This window comes from Mercenaria mercenaria, chromosome 7 (genome assembly GCF_021730395.1).
Source record: "Mercenaria mercenaria strain notata chromosome 7, MADL_Memer_1, whole genome shotgun sequence".
Classification (NCBI taxonomy): domain Eukaryota; kingdom Metazoa; phylum Mollusca; class Bivalvia; order Venerida; family Veneridae; genus Mercenaria; species Mercenaria mercenaria.
The window spans coordinates 49569835-49589377 of record NC_069367.1 but is presented as its reverse complement, the minus strand read 5'-3'; the positions used below and the strand labels follow the sequence as shown (position 1 = coordinate 49589377).

The 19543-nt window shown below is 35.9% G+C and overlaps 1 protein-coding gene across 2 annotated transcripts in view; it reads right to left on the bottom strand.

Annotated features, from left to right (window-relative positions):
- Nucleotides 1–1273: 1273 nt before the first annotated feature.
- The window catches only part of LOC123554196 (X-ray radiation resistance-associated protein 1-like), a 30404-nt gene continuing 12134 nt past the window's right edge, over nucleotides 1274–19543 (bottom strand). Inside the window, exons 7-16 of one of the 2 annotated variants that reach the window (XM_045344167.2) lie at nucleotides 19101–19402; nucleotides 16686–16852; nucleotides 12170–12321; nucleotides 10937–10997; nucleotides 9921–10211; nucleotides 9079–9238; nucleotides 8173–8285; nucleotides 6846–6860; nucleotides 2541–2714; nucleotides 1274–2058 (exon numbers count right to left, since the gene is read on the bottom strand). In XM_045344167.2, coding sequence (XP_045200102.2) covers nucleotides 1927–2058; nucleotides 2541–2714; nucleotides 6846–6860; nucleotides 8173–8285; nucleotides 9079–9238; nucleotides 9921–10211; nucleotides 10937–10997; nucleotides 12170–12321; nucleotides 16686–16852; nucleotides 19101–19402 — 1567 coding nt within the window. In that variant the 3' untranslated portion in view covers nucleotides 1274–1926. The remainder of the gene's footprint in view (nucleotides 2059–2540; nucleotides 2715–6845; nucleotides 6861–8172; nucleotides 8286–9078; nucleotides 9239–9920; nucleotides 10212–10936; nucleotides 10998–12169; nucleotides 12322–16685; nucleotides 16853–19100; nucleotides 19403–19543) is intronic. The other variant, XM_053548367.1, reaches the window with a different exon arrangement.

Below are 19543 nucleotides of genomic sequence, written 5' to 3'. Positions count from 1 at the left end.
TAGATCCTAAGTATACATGTAAAGTCTCAAGTCATTAAAGACTACACACTAAACGTGCAGTAATAATATATTAAATCAAAATTATTGAAATCATGCAGAATGACCCAGAGACAGCAAATAACACAAAAATATAAGAGGTAACAGGTAATACTCTTGGATCCACGAGCTTCATACTCTCAACCCAGTAGGGTTCAATATTTACGGATAGAATGGGAATACTCAGTCATTTTATTGATCTTATATGTTTTAATGTATTACTTTGTTTGAAAATTATAGCTTTGTTTTAGTTTTGCATTTTGTATGTACTGTGAAAAAGGGGCCACAACATTATTTCAGATTGTCTTGCGCAAGAACCAGGTCCCTAGGTCTAAGATCAAGGTCACACTTGGCGGCTGGCAGGCTTGACATTCTGCCCGCGGGCATGCTTGTATTCAACAACAAGTCACTAACTGAGATAAAATTATTTCTTAATTATGTATATTGCCTGAGAAAATTGTTTTAATTTATTACCTTGTTTGAAAATTATAGCTTTGTTTTAGTTCTGCATTTTGTATGTATTGTGAAAAAAGGGCCACAACATTATTTCAGATTACCACATTCCAAGTTACATGTGTTAAAATGTTGAATAGTTTAAACGTGATTACGCAAACATACTCTGGTAGTCAATGTCATGACCTTTGTTGAACCTAGACAGTACCTGCAAAATGTAAATAGCATTTGCAAATAAATTATCTAATGCCGACAACAAAATTTTAATATTAGAAGATGCTTTTTGTAGAAAAGCACATTTCTCCCCTAAAGCTTAGTAGTAATATGCAAGAAATCAGTAGGGAACTGGACCGACAGTAACAGTTACTGTGGTGAAAGTCAAAGACGCTGATCAGCTTAGTGACTGAAATGCAACAAGAATCATCTACTCGGCATGTCCAAATATCTCATGAAGTTTCAACGTTCTGGGTTAAGTGGTTCTCATGTTAGAGATCGGAAACGGTTTTCCATGTTCTGGCTCTTTTGACCTTGACCTTTGATTAAGTGACCCCAAAAACAATAGTGATCATCTACTTCGTAATTACTGTCATCTTATGAAGATTGAAGGTTCTAGGTCAAATGGTTCTCCAATAATTGATCAGAAATGAAGTGTGATTGATGGCGGGACAGACAGGGCAAAAACAATATGTCTCCCCAAATAATTAAATAACATGCATACAAAACATCAGATAATTAAAAATTTGGTATCTTGGAATCGAACTTCTTGTAACAAAGATGGAAGTCATTTACAAGCATATCACATATATTTATTTTGACCATTCTTCCATAATCTTTTAAATACAAAACTTATTCCATTGATTTACCTCTAATGCACTTTTAATGAATTATCCTATTTACTAGTACACAAAGACACTTCATGGGATGTTTCACCAGTTATCAAACTTTATCTAGATATTGTTGAGACACACTTTCTATATAATTTTGTTTAAATCCTAGCTGGCAATAATCACACAGTCCTGCTCCTTAAAGGTTAGAATATAAAAATCAAAATCAGCAGTCCATCATTGTTAAAAGAATGAAAATGTCTCTTTTTTTTCAAGGGGCATAATTATAAAAATCAGAATTACATCAGTAACATAGAACAATATATATTCACAAACTATCTTGTTTTTCATATAAACATTGTTATAGCTCTAAAAATTTCAAGAAATACTTTGTCAAATACAGCAGTTTAGCCTAGTTATAAAGGCACTAAAAAAATTATAAACAGTATAAATAAACACTTGTAAACATGAAATAACAATCATATCACAGTTTCAATAACATCCAGTCACTTTTATGTAATGCATGAAGTGTGTGTAAAATGCAATATTCAGCAGTATTTTTGCTCATGATTATTGATCTCTGAAACGTTTTTTCTCAAAAATATCACTTATTTCACACTTCCATTTTCACTCTTCGTGAACTGTCAGATTTTTTCACTTCCTGCAAAGTTCCTGCTAGCATTTTCTTAGCATCCTTTGCTTCTTTCATTGAGTTAACTCTGACTGCATTATAACGTCGTTGAATCTGCAAGTCATAAAACACAACTCTTATAATTAAGAAATTTCCATGAAGGATTTATTTTCCATACTTTAAAGCTAATTTCTTTCTTTTAGAAAACTTGTGTTTGAAAAAAAAAATGTTTCAGCAAATGTGATGATTAAACCTTAGGTTAGTAGACTGTTCTGTTTTGGTCGCACAATAATCCCTGATATTTCAGTACTGATAATTTATCATTAGAATTCATGTTTTGTGTAGCAAGAACGACTTGAACCAAATAAATTCAGGCAGAATTGTGTCCTCAACCTATCGCAGTAAAATTTACAGTGGCAAACTGTGTAAGATTATCAAGTACAGTCTCGTATCATGGCATAAACTGGATAAAAAACTAGTGGGAAGTATGTAATAAGTTTACATGTTTTGTACATGTTTTCTTGATAAGATGCCATTTTAAAGAATATCCAACTCTTTGCTAATCAGTAAAATGACTATGTACTAGTAAGTTCTACCTCAGAGAGAAGTCTATCAGAATCAGGGAATCGTTTTCTCAGTTCCTTATTTTCCCCTTGTAGGACCTCTTGAAGGTCAGCTTCCTCTGTCGTGATCCGATCCCGCATTTCAGCCAACATCTGCTCCTTTTTCTGTTTTTGAGTAACTCGTGGTGGCCCCTTCAGATATTCAGTCTGAAATATATTCATGTTTAATTTAGCTTATCTCAAAACAAAATAAGCAGATGCGTATCTATTTGATCTATTTTTAGTTAACATTGTCTAGTTTATTTTTAATACATCCAAATGCCCCCACAATACCACCAATCACCTAAGAAGTGGAAATTCCAAATAAAGATACACATAAAGTTAAGCAAAGTCTTCTCTTTGAGCTGTATGTTATACTCAACTACCAGATATACAAATGGCCCTTGAAAATACCCTCACATTTCAAGTGGTCAAATTTTCCTTAGACTAGAAACTTTCAAAATCGAAAGTTTTAATCAGGGTGTCTTACTAGGTATAAATATATACATGGTTTTAAAATTGAAAGTAGGGCATAAAAAGCATTAAATTCTTACTCGCAGGAGAAATGAAATATTGAATAAAATGCCTATGGTCTATACAGACAAGAGATCTCAAAACCTATACTACATCAAATAATATAAAGATCATGAAGACATTTGCAGCCACCAGCAAATTTTTGTGCCAATATTAGCATTGCTGAGTTACAGTCTTTAGAGTTTAAGAGATTTCTCAGAATTGCAGGGATAGTGGCTGTATGATATAAAGTTTGTTAAGTCAATATCTGCAATAGATCTTGTGACAAGTCATATATTACATAGTACATGCATGTCAAATATATTGATATCAAGTTCTGACAAAGGGTCATCAGAAATAAAAGAGTCAAGTAAATGCAGCAATAGGTCACATGAGAATTTTCGCAGTGTAATTCAGCTGGGTAAAAGTGTGTTTTCCTACCTGTCTTAATTATGAAAAGCAATATATAAGAGTTGAGTTTTTGTAGCAGTAGTTCATAATTATATGTCTATTGAACATTTTTGTAATGTTTAACTGCATAATGAACAGGCCCTGCAAAATACTGCATTTACAAGTGAAATGAATATTTTTCTTAAATGTTAAAGTGGCCTGCCTGGTAGAGCAGTTTAACATAGCAAATTATATTCTGTTTGTTAAAAGGAATTGACTAAAGTAAGATTATCTTTAAACATTTACTTCAAAATATAACTGAGTAAATATAAATTTACTAGCTTCAGCCACTGTCAATTTGGAAGCTTTGTCAAAACAAGCTCAAAGGTATTAAATAAAGGATTTGTTCCTCTTTTTTAAAGCCATGAAAACTTTAGTAAATTGGGTGATTTATTTATTGGTCTTAAAAATATAATTTTAACAGCCTGGATTCATAACAGAAGTTTTGATGAACAACATTTTAGAATTAGTCTCTTCAGTTACTGAACATAAAAACTACATATAAATGTAAGATCACTTGGGAGCCAAACAATCTCTTTTCGGACAACTTGTCCTGCTGACAAAACTGAGTTCCCATACACTGAACAGAACAGTCAAAATTTAGCAAAGAACTAATAAAAATATCTTTTGTATTTCAGAATCAACAGGTATCTTTTAAGTTTTGTTATCCCCTTTAAATTTTTCAAAAATGCAACAAATAAGGACAATAAAGTTATGGGAGATTATTAGAAAATCAGCAGGTGGGGTTGTCCAAATGGGATTTTGGCCTACACTCATTTTTGCTCTACTTCAGACTGACATGTCAAACATACGGGCTAAGTTCTTTTAAGAGAGTAAAAAAATATATATAAAAATATATGGAAATTGTTAAATTTCATAGACTTGAAACTTTCTGACTTGCAATAACTGCTACTTAGTGGGAATAGAATTTGTATATTTCAATTTTGAATGTTAATTCACTGATTCCATTTTGTGGACTCATACACCCCTATGAATATTTATGATTCTTCAGTATAACCTCCAGGCTTAACTAATGACCTTGACCTTGAACTAACAGCTGTAAGTTACAATCTGCATATTATATTACTGTGGGAACTTTAATGCGAAGTAATAGCAGAACTGTTTAAGTATACTGTGCAGATGGAAGATATTGTCTAACAGTATATGATATTTGATCTTACTGTGTGACTTTGACTTTGAACCAAACAACAAAAATTTTGGTTCTACACATCATCAGATTATGTGAATAAGTGACAAATAGTGGGCACGATTTTGTGGTGGACAGGTCATAAAAGCCTAATGTGTCCCAAGAATCTGAGGAGACATAACAAGGAAAACTGATCTGATAAGTTCTACGAACAGTGTTTGAGATTTTAGCTCACCAGAGCTAAAGGCTCAGGGTGAGCTATTAGGATCAGTCACCGTCCGGCGTCCGTCCGTAAACTTTTACTTTAAATGAAATCTCCTCATAAACCGCTAGGCCAATTTCATCCAAACTTCACAGGAATGTTTCTTGGGTGAAGCTCTACAAAAATTGTTCAAAGAATTGAATTCCATGCAGAACTCTGGTTGCCATGGCAACCGAAAGGAAAAACTTTAAAAATCTTCTTCTCCAAAACCAGAAGCCCTAGAGCTTAGATATTTGGTGTGAAGCATTGCCTAGTGGACCTCTACCAAGTTTGTTCAAATCATGACCCCTGGGTCAAAATTGACCCTGCCCCAGGGGTCACTTGATTTTACATAGGAAAATCTTAAAAAATCTTCTTCTCAAAAACCAGAAGCCCTAGAGCTTAGATATTTGACATGTAGCATTGCCTAATGGACCTCTACTAAAGTTGTTGAAACCATGACCCTGGGGTCAAAATTGACCCCGCCCCAGGAGGTCATTTGATTTTACATAGGAAATCTTCAAAAAAATTCTAAAAATAAACCAGAAGGCCTAGAGCTTAGATATTTCACATGTAGCATTGCCTAGTGGACCTCTACAAAATTTGTTCAAATCATGACCCCCGGGGTCAAAATTGACCCCACCCCAGGGGTCACTGATTTTATATAGGAAAATCTTCAAAAATTTTCTAAAAATAAACCAGAAGGCCTAGAGCTTAGATATTTCACAGGTAGCATTGCCTAGTGGACCTCTACAAAATTTGTTCAAATCATGACCCCTGGGATCAAAATTGACCCCGCCCCATGGGGTTACTTGATTGTACATAGAAAAAACTTCAAAATTTTCTAAAAATAAACCAGAAAGCCTAGATCTTAGATATTTGACATGTAGCATTGCCTAGTAGACTTCTACAAAAAAATTTCAAATCATGACCCCCGGAGTCAAATTGACCCCGCCCCATGGGGTTACTTGATTGTACATAGAAAAATCTTCAAAATCTTCTAAAAATAAACCAGAAGGCCTAGATCTTAGATATTTGACATGTGGCATTGCCTAGTAGACTTCTACAAAATTTGTTCAAACATGATCCCTGGGAGTCAAAATTGACCCTGCCCCATGGGTTACTTGATTTGTACATAGAAAAATCTTCAAAAAATTTCTAAAAATAAAGCAGAAGGCCTAGATCTTAGATATTTGACATGTGGCATTGCCTAGTAGACTTCTACAAAATTTGTTCAAGTCATGACCCCCAGAGTCAAACTGACCCTGCCCCATGGGCTTACTTGACTGTACATAGAAAAATCTTCAAAATTTTCTTAAAAAATCCCAGAAGGCCTAGAGCTTAGATATTTGACATGTAGCATTGCCTAGTGGACCTCTACAAAAGCTGTTCAAATCTTGACACCCCAGGGTCAAATTGACCCAGCCCCAGGGGTTACTTGATTGTACATAGGGAAATCTTCACAAATTTGCTAAAAATAACCAGAAGGCCTAGATCTTAGATATTTGATACGTAACATTGCCTAGTAGACTTCTACAAACTTTGTTCAAATCATGACCCTCGGGGTAAAATTTCTAAAAATCATCAGTTTGACATTTGAAACATGTAGCTCATATTACTCTGGTGAGCAATCCAGGGTCATGATTCATGACCCTCTTGTTGTAAATTTCTTTATTTTAACACACTGCATCTACAAGCAAGATAACAAACAAGATCATGTTCACATTATCTTCCAACACACAAGCTTAGCTATTGTTAGGCTTCATTATTCAACATTTTAAAATTTTTTGTATCAATAAATGGGTCAGAGATTCTATGCAAGCATTTTTAAACACAGAAAACATGCTAAAAAAACTGAAATGATAAGCAAAGCAGCAATCAATTAATGTTGATGTTTTCATGCACTAAATGTTGTTTCGTCATGAAATGGTTCACGGTTTATTCTTACCTTGACCACACGTAGCTAAGGACATACAAACAGAACTTTTGAAATCATTGAAAAGTTACAACAGAATAAAAAACAAGAGCATCCCATAGGTGACGACGCTCATCCTGATTTTGCATTTGAATATTGTTACCCGATGTCAAGTCTAGGGCCTCATTGCAAAAGCATGGTTTGTTCGATGTACAGTGTCCCTTATGTGGTGAAAACTTTCAGTTGCAATATTTATATATATGCAGAAAGTTGACAAAATATACACAGCCCTGATCAATGCATATCATGAAATATGACCTTTAGTCTAGTGTGGTCACTTGTACCTTTGAGCTAGGGCCTGGTTTGGAGTGCGACACTTACGTCTTATCTGTAGGTAAATCTGCAAAAAGTTATTTGCTAAATCACTTGATGGATGACAAAGTATGCAGTACAAGGAATAGCTTTATATTGATAAAACTGACCTTTAACGTCTACAAGTATGATTTACGTCAGGTGGGCTTTCTTGCAAGCAGATGGAGTTGTTTACTTGTACAGTCATGCCTAATTGATTGAAAATTCATCCATGTTTGACAAAGCGATATTAGGAGAAAATTGCCACATAAATTAACAAAATGATACTTTAAGTACTAAAGGGACCTTAACTCTTGCAAACGAAGATGGGTGTTTTCGCCAACGGTCAGCTTATGTGGTAACAAGTATTCAATTCAAGCCATAGTTATTTGAAGAACACACGATGACAAAATAATGGACCAGGCAACGAGAATGCGACGCCGACAACCGCAAGTGATGCAATAACACTATATTTTCGGGGCTAAAATACATGCAGAAATTGAAGATTGTATGTAGTTAAAGTGCAAGCTTAATAGCACAAAGTCTGTAATGTTTACAGACAATACAATGATTGTTTATTGTTTATGTTTAACACATTGATCAGTTTTTATTGCTAACAGACTGTTTAGTGTGTATGGCTGACAGATAGTATATATTGTGTGTGGTTGACAGATAATATATAATGTGTATGGTTGGCAGATTGTTTAGTGTTTAAGACTGACAGATTGTTTAGTGTGTGTGGTTGACAGATAATATATAATGTGTATGGTTGGCAGATTGTTTAATTTGTATGGCAGTAAACAGTGTGTGTGGTTTACATATTTTTCAGTGTGTAAGGTTGACAGATAGTGCATAGTGTGTGTGGTTGACAAATAGTACATAGTGTGTATAGTTGACAGATCTTTTGAAGTTTGTATTATTAAAAGACTGAAGTGTGTACATTGACAGGTTGTTTGAAGTGTGTATGAATGACATAAAGTAGAAAGCATGTTAACAGACAGGTATTTACCTTCCTGTATGGTTCTACAGGTTTACTGATTCTGTCCAATCGAGCAGCAGGATCTCTGTAAACCAGCTCATGTCCAAGTGCATACTTCAGTGCCTTTATAGTCCCATGCATATCTACAGAAATCAATTATCACAACAGTAAATTCCCTAAAAATAATTGCTATAACATTCAAGCTAGTAAACTAAAATGCAGCTTGCTTGGTCAACTCAGAAGGTAGGACTACAGTACCTCTTGAGAGGTCAAAAGTTTTGAGCCCAGGGCAATGCAATACTGCAGTTTGACAGAAGATGATATGTCTAATGTAAAAAGTGTGTCTCTACCACTGATTCATGCTGGGAAGTTGTCAGTCACTTGCAGAAAACAAGTAAGTACTGGTAAAGAATCTGGAAAATAACGGTTTAGGTTAATTGACTGCCTTTTATAATGAACAGTCTAAATAATGTTTAAGAAATGCTGTTTAACCCATAATGGACAAACAAACTACATTTATTTTTAGTCTGTAGATTATAAAGAAACCCTCAATCAGAGAGTATGTCACAAAACAGCCAACAGATTATACAGAAACCTTTAGGCCATAAAAAGATCACAAGACAGGACTAGATTTTACTGAAACTGTTCGAAGGCAAGTAAGTTAGAAAACGGGCATCTTCAGACTGTACTGCCCAACAATCAATGCTGATTATAACTGACAGGTGCTTGTCAGGGACAGGAACCTTTTGGTCATGAAAAGAACAGATTATAGATTAAACAGAAAATTTTTGGAGGCAAGTATATTACAAAATAGACTATAAATAAAACAAGTACAAGCAAAACAAGATGGTGAGCAGATTACAAATAGAGACTATACATTATGCAGAATACTGTAGGTGAGTAGATTACGAAAATGTCTATATATTATAAAGAAACCTTTTGGAGGTGAGTAATTGGTATCGTCTTCAGCATCCAGAAGTATTTCATATCCCTTGTATTTGGAGTCTTCTACTTTCCCCTTCTGTGCATGTTTTCTTTTCTTTTTCCTTGAAGAGTCTTCCTTCACTTTCCCTGACTCTTCTTCTTGGTCATCCACCTTTAAATAAATAACGTTTGAAGTGGCATCTCAGATTGAATCACTTAGCACTGTCTGTGGGTGACAATGCTTGTGTGAGTTGCTTGGCATAAGGCAATATGCTAGAAAAGGTTATGGTCCTTGGCCTTCTTACTCAACTACTGATATTAAAGATAAATAGAAAGTTTCAAAGCTAAGTATTCAAGGAAAGTAGACTTCAACAAAAAAAAAAAACACCCCAAGAAGCACCAATTTTCTAAGTTGAAAAGGGTAATAATTCTGACAAAATACAATTGATTGCAGTCTTTGACCTACTTATCACTTAATGATAATGAGCAAGTTAGATATATAGCTCTTGTAGTATCCTAGAAAAGTGGAAAAGTACACAAAATCTAAGAAATTCCAGTCATATATTAAGTATAAAAAGGGTCAAATTCTAATAAACTGCACTTGAATATTATGATTCTTTTCCAACTTACACATTCAGTAATGAGAAACAAGTGTACAAAGATTAAAAGCTTTCGCTTGAATACAATTTTTAAGCGGACCTTAACAAAAATCTTAACCAATGCCTACGATCAAGTGACACCATTACCCCTACATTTTATTAAAAAATCAGGTGAGCTTACAACTAACAAAATTAAATTCAAATATAATATCCATGATATAATCATTAACTCTAAAGCATAGCTCTAGAAATTACCTGTGTCATAAAGAAAGCATCGCCATCTTGTTTTTCCGCCTGCTTCTCGGCAAACTGATCCTGACCTTGCTTTACTGTTCTTGAACTTTCTTCCCCAGCCTTTTCCTTCTGTGACCTTTGTCCTTGACCTTCAACTGGAGAAGCAGGAATGGCTGGTAGAGGTTTCTGGGGGTCAAGGTTACTGTGTGTCCTTGTTCTTTCTGGTTTGGGTGCTGGAGGAGGTTTTGGAGCCTCTAACATGAGTAAATCATTTACATTCATTTTGGGGATCTTTGGTACCACGGTTGTTACCTAGAAATGTCATAATCATTACTTCAAGTTACTTCCATAAATAAAATGATTCATACTTAACTGAAATATGATGTATTCCATTCCTCAAAACCCTGTAATTTTTATATGGTATATTTTGCCCTAAAGAATGACAGAGTAGTTCAAAAAGGTAACTAGCAATTGCAGTATTTCATTCATTATCAGAGTTTTTGTTAAAATATTTTTTTCCTCCTGAAAATGTCATCTTCTTTTGCTCAAATATGAGTACTGCCAATGACCATTCAAAAGTTTGTATGTTTGATCATTGGTTGATGTTTGTTTGTTTGTTTTGGGTTTAACGCCATTTTTCAACAGTATTTCAGTCATGTAACGGCGGGCAGTTAACCTAACCAGTGTTCCTGGATTCTGTACCAGTACAAACCTGTTCTCTGCAAGTAACTGCCAACTTCCCCACATGACTCAGAGGTGGAGGACAAATGAAGCAAATATTTTCAATGATAACCAACCAGAGACAAAGCAAATAATCAATATTCAAACTCCAGTTTATGGTGAAGTTTTCAAATGCTTACAAGCAGACAATGAAAATCCCCAGGATCAACAATTTTAAACTGCAGAATGGCAAGGATACTTTTTGAATTTTAACAAATCACAAAATCAATTTAAAATTTGATAAAATTCTGTCCTCTGCTACTCCACTGTTGTTATTTCAGACCTTATTACAGTTTGAATAAAGAATGCTTTCTTACATGTCTAGATTTCTTCATCTTGATTTCAACAGGTGGTTTCACAATTTCCGATTCCTTCTTCCTAAATAATAAGCATATGAAATTTAAACATGATTTCTAGTGTGTCAGGCAAATTTATAACAGATAGTGACAATTAAACTTCCCTCTGGCTGAGTGATTAAGGTCACTGACCTCTCACCTCCATGGGTTCAAGCCCTGATCAGGTTGTTATGAGAACAGGCTTCTGGAGGGTCAGTGGTTGTACCCAGGTGCCATTCTACATGTATGCCTGTATTAATGCCCAGAGTGGCATCTAGGTTCTTCCTCAACAATTAAAGCTAGAAAGTCACTTAATGACCAAAACTGGAGCACTAGTACTTAAACCCCAGCAAAAACTTTCAGAGTATAAAATTTCTCCTCCAAGTCTGCTACCATTAACCACAGATTCTTTTGATGTGTTTACAAAATGATACATCATTGTTTTGCAGAATTTCTCCATATACAATAAAGTATTGAAGAAATGCTTAAATAAAATTCAAAGTCACAGTGACCTTGACCTCTGACCTGAAAATGTTCATTCACTGCTTATGTGACTATGAATTTTGATGATCACAATTCAAAATTTTCTTTTGTTTTTGAGTAGAAACTAAATTGGTAACAGGTGGATACACATCCAGTGCCAACACAAAATCCATCCATCTGATCACATAGCATGACAGAGACTATGACCTTTTACTTGGAAACCTCAATATCATTTGAAACACATGGTAAAAATGTTTTTTCACTTAGCCATGAACACCTTGATCTTTGACCAAGTGACCTATAATTTTGCGGGGCCCATGATGAAAATGCCTTATGTACTTAAAAGTAATTGAGACCCTGACCTCTGAAAGTGTTTTTGTACCAACAGTCACTGTGACCTTGACCTTCAGTCAGCTGACCTCAAATTACACATAAATCTGAAAAGGCCATCCACTGCCCATCAAGCAATGTGCCTATCATGTTTAAGGATCGTAAGTCATGGAATTTTTAAGTTATGAAGCGGAAACAAAATTGCAATCAGACCAGTAGCTGGACAACTAGCGTAATACATCCCTTCAGGTGTATAAAAAGCATGACGACAAGTATAGAAAAGTTAATTGGGTAACCATATTAAATATTATGGGGTAACAGGAAAAGAAATATTTCTCCTTGTAAGGTTTTTGCAGTGTCATCAGAAGATTAAATTATTTACTGTAAGAAAATATTTCCTACCGCTTTATTTTGATCCCTAACCTATCCCCAAGGAAGCGTTGTAGAAGTGGTGGATCTCCGCTATTCTCCGTGGTCAGTGGGTTATTGTGTATGATCAGTTCAACCAACATAGGCCAGGCAGCTACAGCAAGCAGTGCTTCCTCATCCTCAATCTACTCAAAGAAAGTAAAGTAATATACATACAGAATAGAATGTTTGAACTTCACAGGGAATGTCAATTTCTTTGATGTGAGAAGGGCACCAAGCAGGCTTGTGACTTTTGAATACCAGACACACAGAGAAAATGTACAGATTTAGGTGACATTTTGCATAATTTTCCATATTATTTGATTGATTTTCATAAGATCGTCACAGACGTCACAGCAAAATGAGTGCTTTCCTCCAAACAAAATATCTGCAATCAGTTCTGGGTACTTTTCTCAAACACTTCGCCCAACTTTGAAAGTGTGTATGCTATACAGTCAAACCTGTGAACAAAGACCACTCTTCGGAACAAGCAAAAGTGGTCTTTGTTCACAGGTGGTCTTTATTCGGGGGGGAAGGGTCACTTCTCAGTTAGCCATTATCATGCTGATAAAAAGTATTTTTACAGCTTCTTGCATTCTTTATGTTCTATGTATTAATTCGGCCGGTGCAAACTTGCAAATTTTCAATCAAGCAGTAATTATTATGTTTGTTATAAGGCTAAAGTCATGAAAATTTGGCGGATTTCAAATATTTTCAAGCCGGAACGGTCCAGCTTGGTCGTTATATGGGGGGCAAATATGACCGTAGGGAATCAATTTGGCCGGTCGCTGGTCGCGTTCGCCAGGTGGTCGCTATTCACGGCCTTTTTATGAACATTTTTCTATGGGGGGACCAGTGATCGGTCGATGTCGACAGGTGGTCGCTATTCACGGGTGGTCGCTAACACAAGTTTGACTGTATACACAGTTAGTCTACAACAAGAGGGTCATGATGACCCTAGATCGCTCACCTGAGTAATATGAGCTAAATGTTTCAAATATCAAACTGATGCTAAATATTAAGAAAGTAGGTCAGTAGGTCATATTCACGGTCAATGAAAGTCAGTCTTCAGATCAGTGTGCAAAACTGTACTTGTCATCCAAATTTCAAGGCTCTATCTTAAGAAACAAACTAGTTTATTTCTAGACAATTTTTGGAAGATTTTTCTATGAACAATCAAGTAACCCCTGGGGCAGGGCCAATTTGACACCGGGGGTCATGATTTGAAAAAAAAAATTGTAGAGGTCCTCTAGGCAATGCTACATGTCAAATATCTAAGCTCTAGGCCTTCTGGTTTATTTTTAGAAAATTTTTGAAGATTTTCCTATGTACAATTAAGTTACCACTGGGGCGGGGTCAATATTACCCCTGGGGTCATGATTTGAACAAAGTTTGTAGAAGCCTACTAGGCAATGTTACATATCAAATATCTAAGACCTAGGCCTTCTGGTTTATTTTTAGCAAATTTATGAAGATTTCCCTATGTACAATCAAATAACCCCTGGGGCTGGGTCAATTTGACCCTGGGGGGGGGGGGGGTCATGATTTGAACACATTTTGTAGAGGTCCACTAGGCAATGCTACATGTGAAATATCTAAGCTCTAGGCCCTCTGGTTTATTTTTAGAATATTTTTGAAGATTTTCCTATGTAAAATCAAGTGAACCTCATGCGGGGTCAATTGTGACCCCGGGGGTCATGATTTGAACAAATTTTGTAGAGGTCCATTAGGCAATGCTACATGTGAAATATCTAAGCTCTAGGCCATCTGGTTTATTTTTAGAACATTTATGAAGATTTTTCTATGTAAAATCAAGTGAGCCCTCGGGCAGGGTCAATTTTGACCCCGGAGGTCACGATTGAACAAATTTTGTAGAGGTCTACTAGGCAATGCTACATGTCAAATATCTAAGATCTAGGCCTTCTGGTTTATTTTTAGAAACTTTTAGAAGATTTTCTAATGTAAAATCAAATGAGCCCTGGGGTGGGGTCAATTTTGACCCTGGGGGTCATGATTTGAACAAATTTTGTAGAGGTCCACTAGGCAATGCTACATGTGAAATATCTAAGCTCTAGGCCTTCTGGTTTATTTTTAGGAATTTTTTAAATATTTTCCTACTGGTACCGATGATAAACCCGGACAGATGATAAAGTCGACCACCTTGGAAATATTCGATTGCAATCGGTTATTTATAAAATTGAACACACCATCTAATAGTTTCCACTTAAAACACCAACTGGTGTAAACAAAAACAAAATTGGTAAACATTCTGTATAAATAAATGACTTACATTTATTTGTCTAAAAAATATTTATCCAAAATTACTGGGGAAGAGGGTGTTTTTTGCGCATGCTCACTGTCGAAACATGAAGGCCTGACATTTGGTAACTTGTCAGTACTTGATCAGGAATGACTGCTGCAGCTTTTTGGGGAAAGTTTCAATATAATAATACCAAGAAAATTTTGTAAATGACAAAGTGTTCGAATTTATCATCAGTCAACATTCATACAGTCCCCATTTTACATACCCCTTTCAGGGCCTCACTTTGTGTGAGTTTGCTTACTAAATATAAATTTGAATTATGTTAAGTTTTCAGCAAAGGTTAAGCATTATTTTGATACCGACCATTGATTACAATTTGCAGAAATAAAAAAATTACAAGTAAAAAACCTCATTTTCTGTTCAGGTTTATCATCAGTACCAGTATGTAAAATCAAGTGACCCCTGGGGCGGGGTCATGATTTGAACAAATTTTGTAGAGGTTCACTAGGCAATGCTACATGTGAAATATCTATGCTCTAGGCCTTCTGGTTTATTTTTAGAAAATTTTTGAAGATTTTCCTATGTAAAATCAAGTGACCCCTGGGGCGGTGTCAGTTTTGACCCTGGGGGTCATGATTTGAAAAATTTTAGTAGGGGTCTACTAGGCAATGCTACATGTCAAATATCTAAGCTATAGGGCTTCTGGTTTTTGAGCAGAAGATTTTTTAAGATTTTCCTATGTAAAATCAAGTGATCCCTGGGGCGGGGTCAATTTTGACCCCGGGGTCATGATTTGAACAAACTTGGTAGAGGTCCATTAGGCAATGCTTCACACCAAATATCTAAGCTCTAGGGCTTCTAGTTTTTGAGAAGAAGATTTTTAAAGTTTTTCCTTTCGGTTGCCATGGCAACCAGAGTTCTGCATGGAATTCAATTCTTTGAAAAATTTTGAAAGGGGGCCACCCAAGGATCATTCCTGTGAAGTTTGGTGTAATTCTGCTTAGTGGTTTTCAAGAAGAAAGATTTTTTTAGAAAATGTTGACGGACGGACGACGCACGACGAACGACTGACGACGGACGGACATTGAGCGGTCACAAATGCTGACCATGAGCCTTTGGCTCAGGTGAGCTAAAAAGCAGTTAGGGCAAAGTGTTCGAGAAAAGTACTGAGAAGTGATGGCAGACACTTTATACCAAGGTAACAGTCTCCACATTGAGAAGTCCTCACTTTAAAGAGCAGAATTTGACTCTCCACATTAGGAAGCAGTAGATTTGATACTTGATGTAGTTAGGTGACAATAAGTTGTGGGTAATGTAATATATAAATTCTTGACAGTAGCATGACAGTATTCTTGTCAGACTTTGATTAGGGTCACCAAATGAATTAAAAGCAAATATATACACTATCAAGAAAAAAATGTTCAAGTTATGCCCCAGTCAAAGTTTTCAAAAAAAGGGAGATAATTAAAAAATAGGATCACCTAGAATTATAGTTTTTGTCACTGCATTTCCCCATGAGCGCTATCATTGTATAAAGTTACAACTTGGTATCTTCAATACTTTCTGAGTTATCTTCTGGACAAGAAGTGTGACTGACGGATGGACAAGGTGGCGACTATATGCTCCTCCCCTTTGGGGAGCATAAAAATGAGCAGAATCTGTTACAGTGTTAGAGTCTCACACTGAACAGCAGGAGTAGACAGTCACAACATTGAGGGGCAGGAACACAACCTGTCAGTATCACACTGATTAGAAGGAGCAGACTTTGTTACGATATACACATTGAGGAACAGGAAAGGAATTTTGTCACAGTCTCCACATTAAGGACAGAAGCAAATTTCACAGTTTGCACCATACGGAGCAGGAGCAGAATTCGTCACAGTCTTGAAATGTCTTTGCCATGTTAATACATCAAATCTATGAAACAACCCTTTAGAAGCATAGAACACAACCAAGCAAAATTATAGCAGACTCTGTTTTACAGAGTGATCACGGAAGGTATTGAAATGTGTAAAATCTCTCACATCCCCTACAGCCTGCTTTTATGCAGAAGTCTATTAAACTGAAGGCCACCATGATCCTAAAAGGAAAAAAAATAATAAGACAACTATTTTAGGACACCACCACACACATTTTCTGTTTTATGTGCTGGGCAGTTAGGGGCTGACAAAACTTTTTTCATCTGTTTTCTGATGGACAAACATCCTTAGGTGCAAATAAAATCCAGTAAGATGTTCGAAACTTTACCTTGTTATAAGCAAGATTGAGAGCTCTCAGATCAGGGAAGGGGGGTAATCCAGAACCATCACCTAGACCCCTGTTTCCTTCTTCCGTGACTGGCAGAGTGATCTCCTTCTCCAAGTCAATATCAGTGACTTGCCGTGACAAATCAGTAAAATCCTCCTTTAATAGATCTGAAACATAATTACCATTCCAATTGCTACTGTATGAGTATAAACGTAAAATTTTTAATTGAGGAAGAGTGCCTACATGTAACAAAATACACCCTTCACTGCAAATTACTTTTATTTTAAATTCTCTACTTATTTCGCAGACTACTCAGTTTTTTAATGTCAACTTATTCAAGGGCCATAACTCCAGAGTAACGAAGACTGCCCAGTCTGTTATCAATCCGGCCAAGATAATTTGCTCATAAGCATTTTGACTGAGTTTGGTGAACACTAGATCAGATTTACTGAGCGGAAATTATCATTTTTTTCAATTTTAAATAATTCAAGGGCCACACCACAAGAAATAATGAGCCTATCTGGCTGGTTATTGAAACTGTTCAAGATATTATGCTTATTCAATATCATGGCCAAATTTGCTAAAATTTGGACAAGAACTTGTGAGTAAAAGCGTGGACACTCAATTTTTTCAGATTTTACTTATTCGTGGGTTATAACTCACGAGCCACGCAGACAATCTAGATGGTTATCATACCTGGATTTGATATTATACCCACAAATATGGTAACAAGTTTGGTGAACATTTGATCACAACTGCTCAAGTTAGAGGACAGACAAATTTCTTGATTTTATGAAAAGGGGCATAATTTTGTACCCTGAAAGTTTGAGTTGTGGAATCTGGTTCAGAGTGATCATTTTGTGATGCCAAACATTTTTGAAGAGTTTGAAAGTATTTAGTATAAAACTTCCTGAAAAAATGTCTTTACAAATATATCTAAAATTTTTAAGTTAAAAAGAGGTCATAATTTTTCCCAAAATGTAATCAAAAGTTACGAAATCTGCCATATGAGGCCAAATCTTGATGTCAAAGATGTATGTGTGGATGGAAAATATATGGTCTCGTGGTTTCCACATATTTTCTTTTGTTATTAAGAGGCATAACTTATACAAAACTGACAGTCAGAATTATGAATCCTGCTCAGAGATCACCCCGTTAAGCCAAAAACTTGTGAGGAATTTGAAAGCATTTAGTCAAGTAAGGTAGTTTCTGAGAAAACTGTTTACATGCAAAACCTTCACAAAATTTTTGTGTTAAATAGGGGCACAATTTTATATACTAAAAGTTAGAGTTATGTAACCTGTCATGTGAGACCATCTCATAATGCCGAAGACTAGTATGGGGTAGGTAAGTATTCAGGTAAGTGGTTTCTGAGAAACCTGCTTACATGCAAAACTTAAAAGGGGCATAATTTCATGATGCCAAAGATAATAGTTAAAGCTTGAAAGCAGATGGTCTAAAAGATTTTGCGAGACCTGCTTACATGTAAAACTTCTATGACAAGGGGGCAGATGGTGATGCTGACATGGATGAAAGGATGCCAATAAAAGCTCTACTATTTGAAAAATTTGAATAACAAGAGCTGTCAGTGGAAAGCGCGCTCGACTATTCTCAGTGCTTGACAGTATAAATATAAGCAATGAGTAAAACTTAAACATTACAATAAGCATATTCTAAGTCGAAAAGGGGCCATAATTCAGTCAAAATGCTTGATAGAGTTGCCTCCCCCTTTTTACAGACTGGGGTCATGATGGTAAACAAGTATGCAAAATATGAAAGCAATATCTCAATGAACTTTGCAAATATTTGGGGTGGTACGCAAACTTTAACATTTATTCTAAGTCGAAAAGGGGCCATAATACAGTCAAAATGCTTGATAGAGTTGCCTCCTCCTTTTTACAGACTGGGGTCATGATGGTAAACAAGTATGCAAAATATGAAAGCAATATCTCAATGGACTTTGAAAATATTTGGGGTGGTACGCAAACTTTAACATTTATTCTAAGTTGAAAAGAGGCCATAATCCAGTCAAAATGCTTGATAGAGTTGCCTCCTCTTTTTTACAGACTGGGGTCAAGATGGTAAACAAGTATGCAAAATATGAAAGCAATATCTCAATATACTTTGAAAATGTTTGGGGTGGTACGCAAACTTTAACATTTATTCTAAGTTGAAAAGGGGCCATAATTCAGTCAAAATGCTTGATAGAGTTGCCTCCTACTTTTTACAGACTGGGGTCATGATGGTAAACAAGTATGCAAAATATGAAAGCATTATCTCAATGGACTTTGAAAATATTTGGGGTGGTACGCAAACTTAACATTGGTGTGACGCTCACACTAACGCTAATGCCGACGCCAGGGAGAGTAGGATAGCTCCCCTATTCTTCGAATAGTCGAGCTAAAAATCATCTACCTGGCTGTACCACAGAATCTGCTCCCTGTTTTCCTGACCCTTTCTGTGAATCCTCCCCTGCCGGTACAGGGGTTGGCAAAGGAGCATTTGTTGTGTCTTCACTATTTTTTTTCTCGACTGGTTGCCATGGTGTTGGATCTTTAGACCTTGTTCCTCTTGCTGACCTTCGACCTTCTTTCTCTGCAGATCTACGTAATTTTCGTGCATCTTTCTCACTTTCATTCTGAACAACTTTACCTTCTACAGATTTCAACATTGGAACATAATATAACTCATTCTTCTCTAGATTCAAGTGTTTCAGACTGTAAAATAACAAAATTGAAACAAATTAATTAGACAAAACCACAAGGCAAGCTAGAGTTTTGCAGATGGAATAACAGATTTTTCGTACAGAAATTTATGAAATTCCTTCAATTCTTTCCAGCAATAATGTCAATGACTTG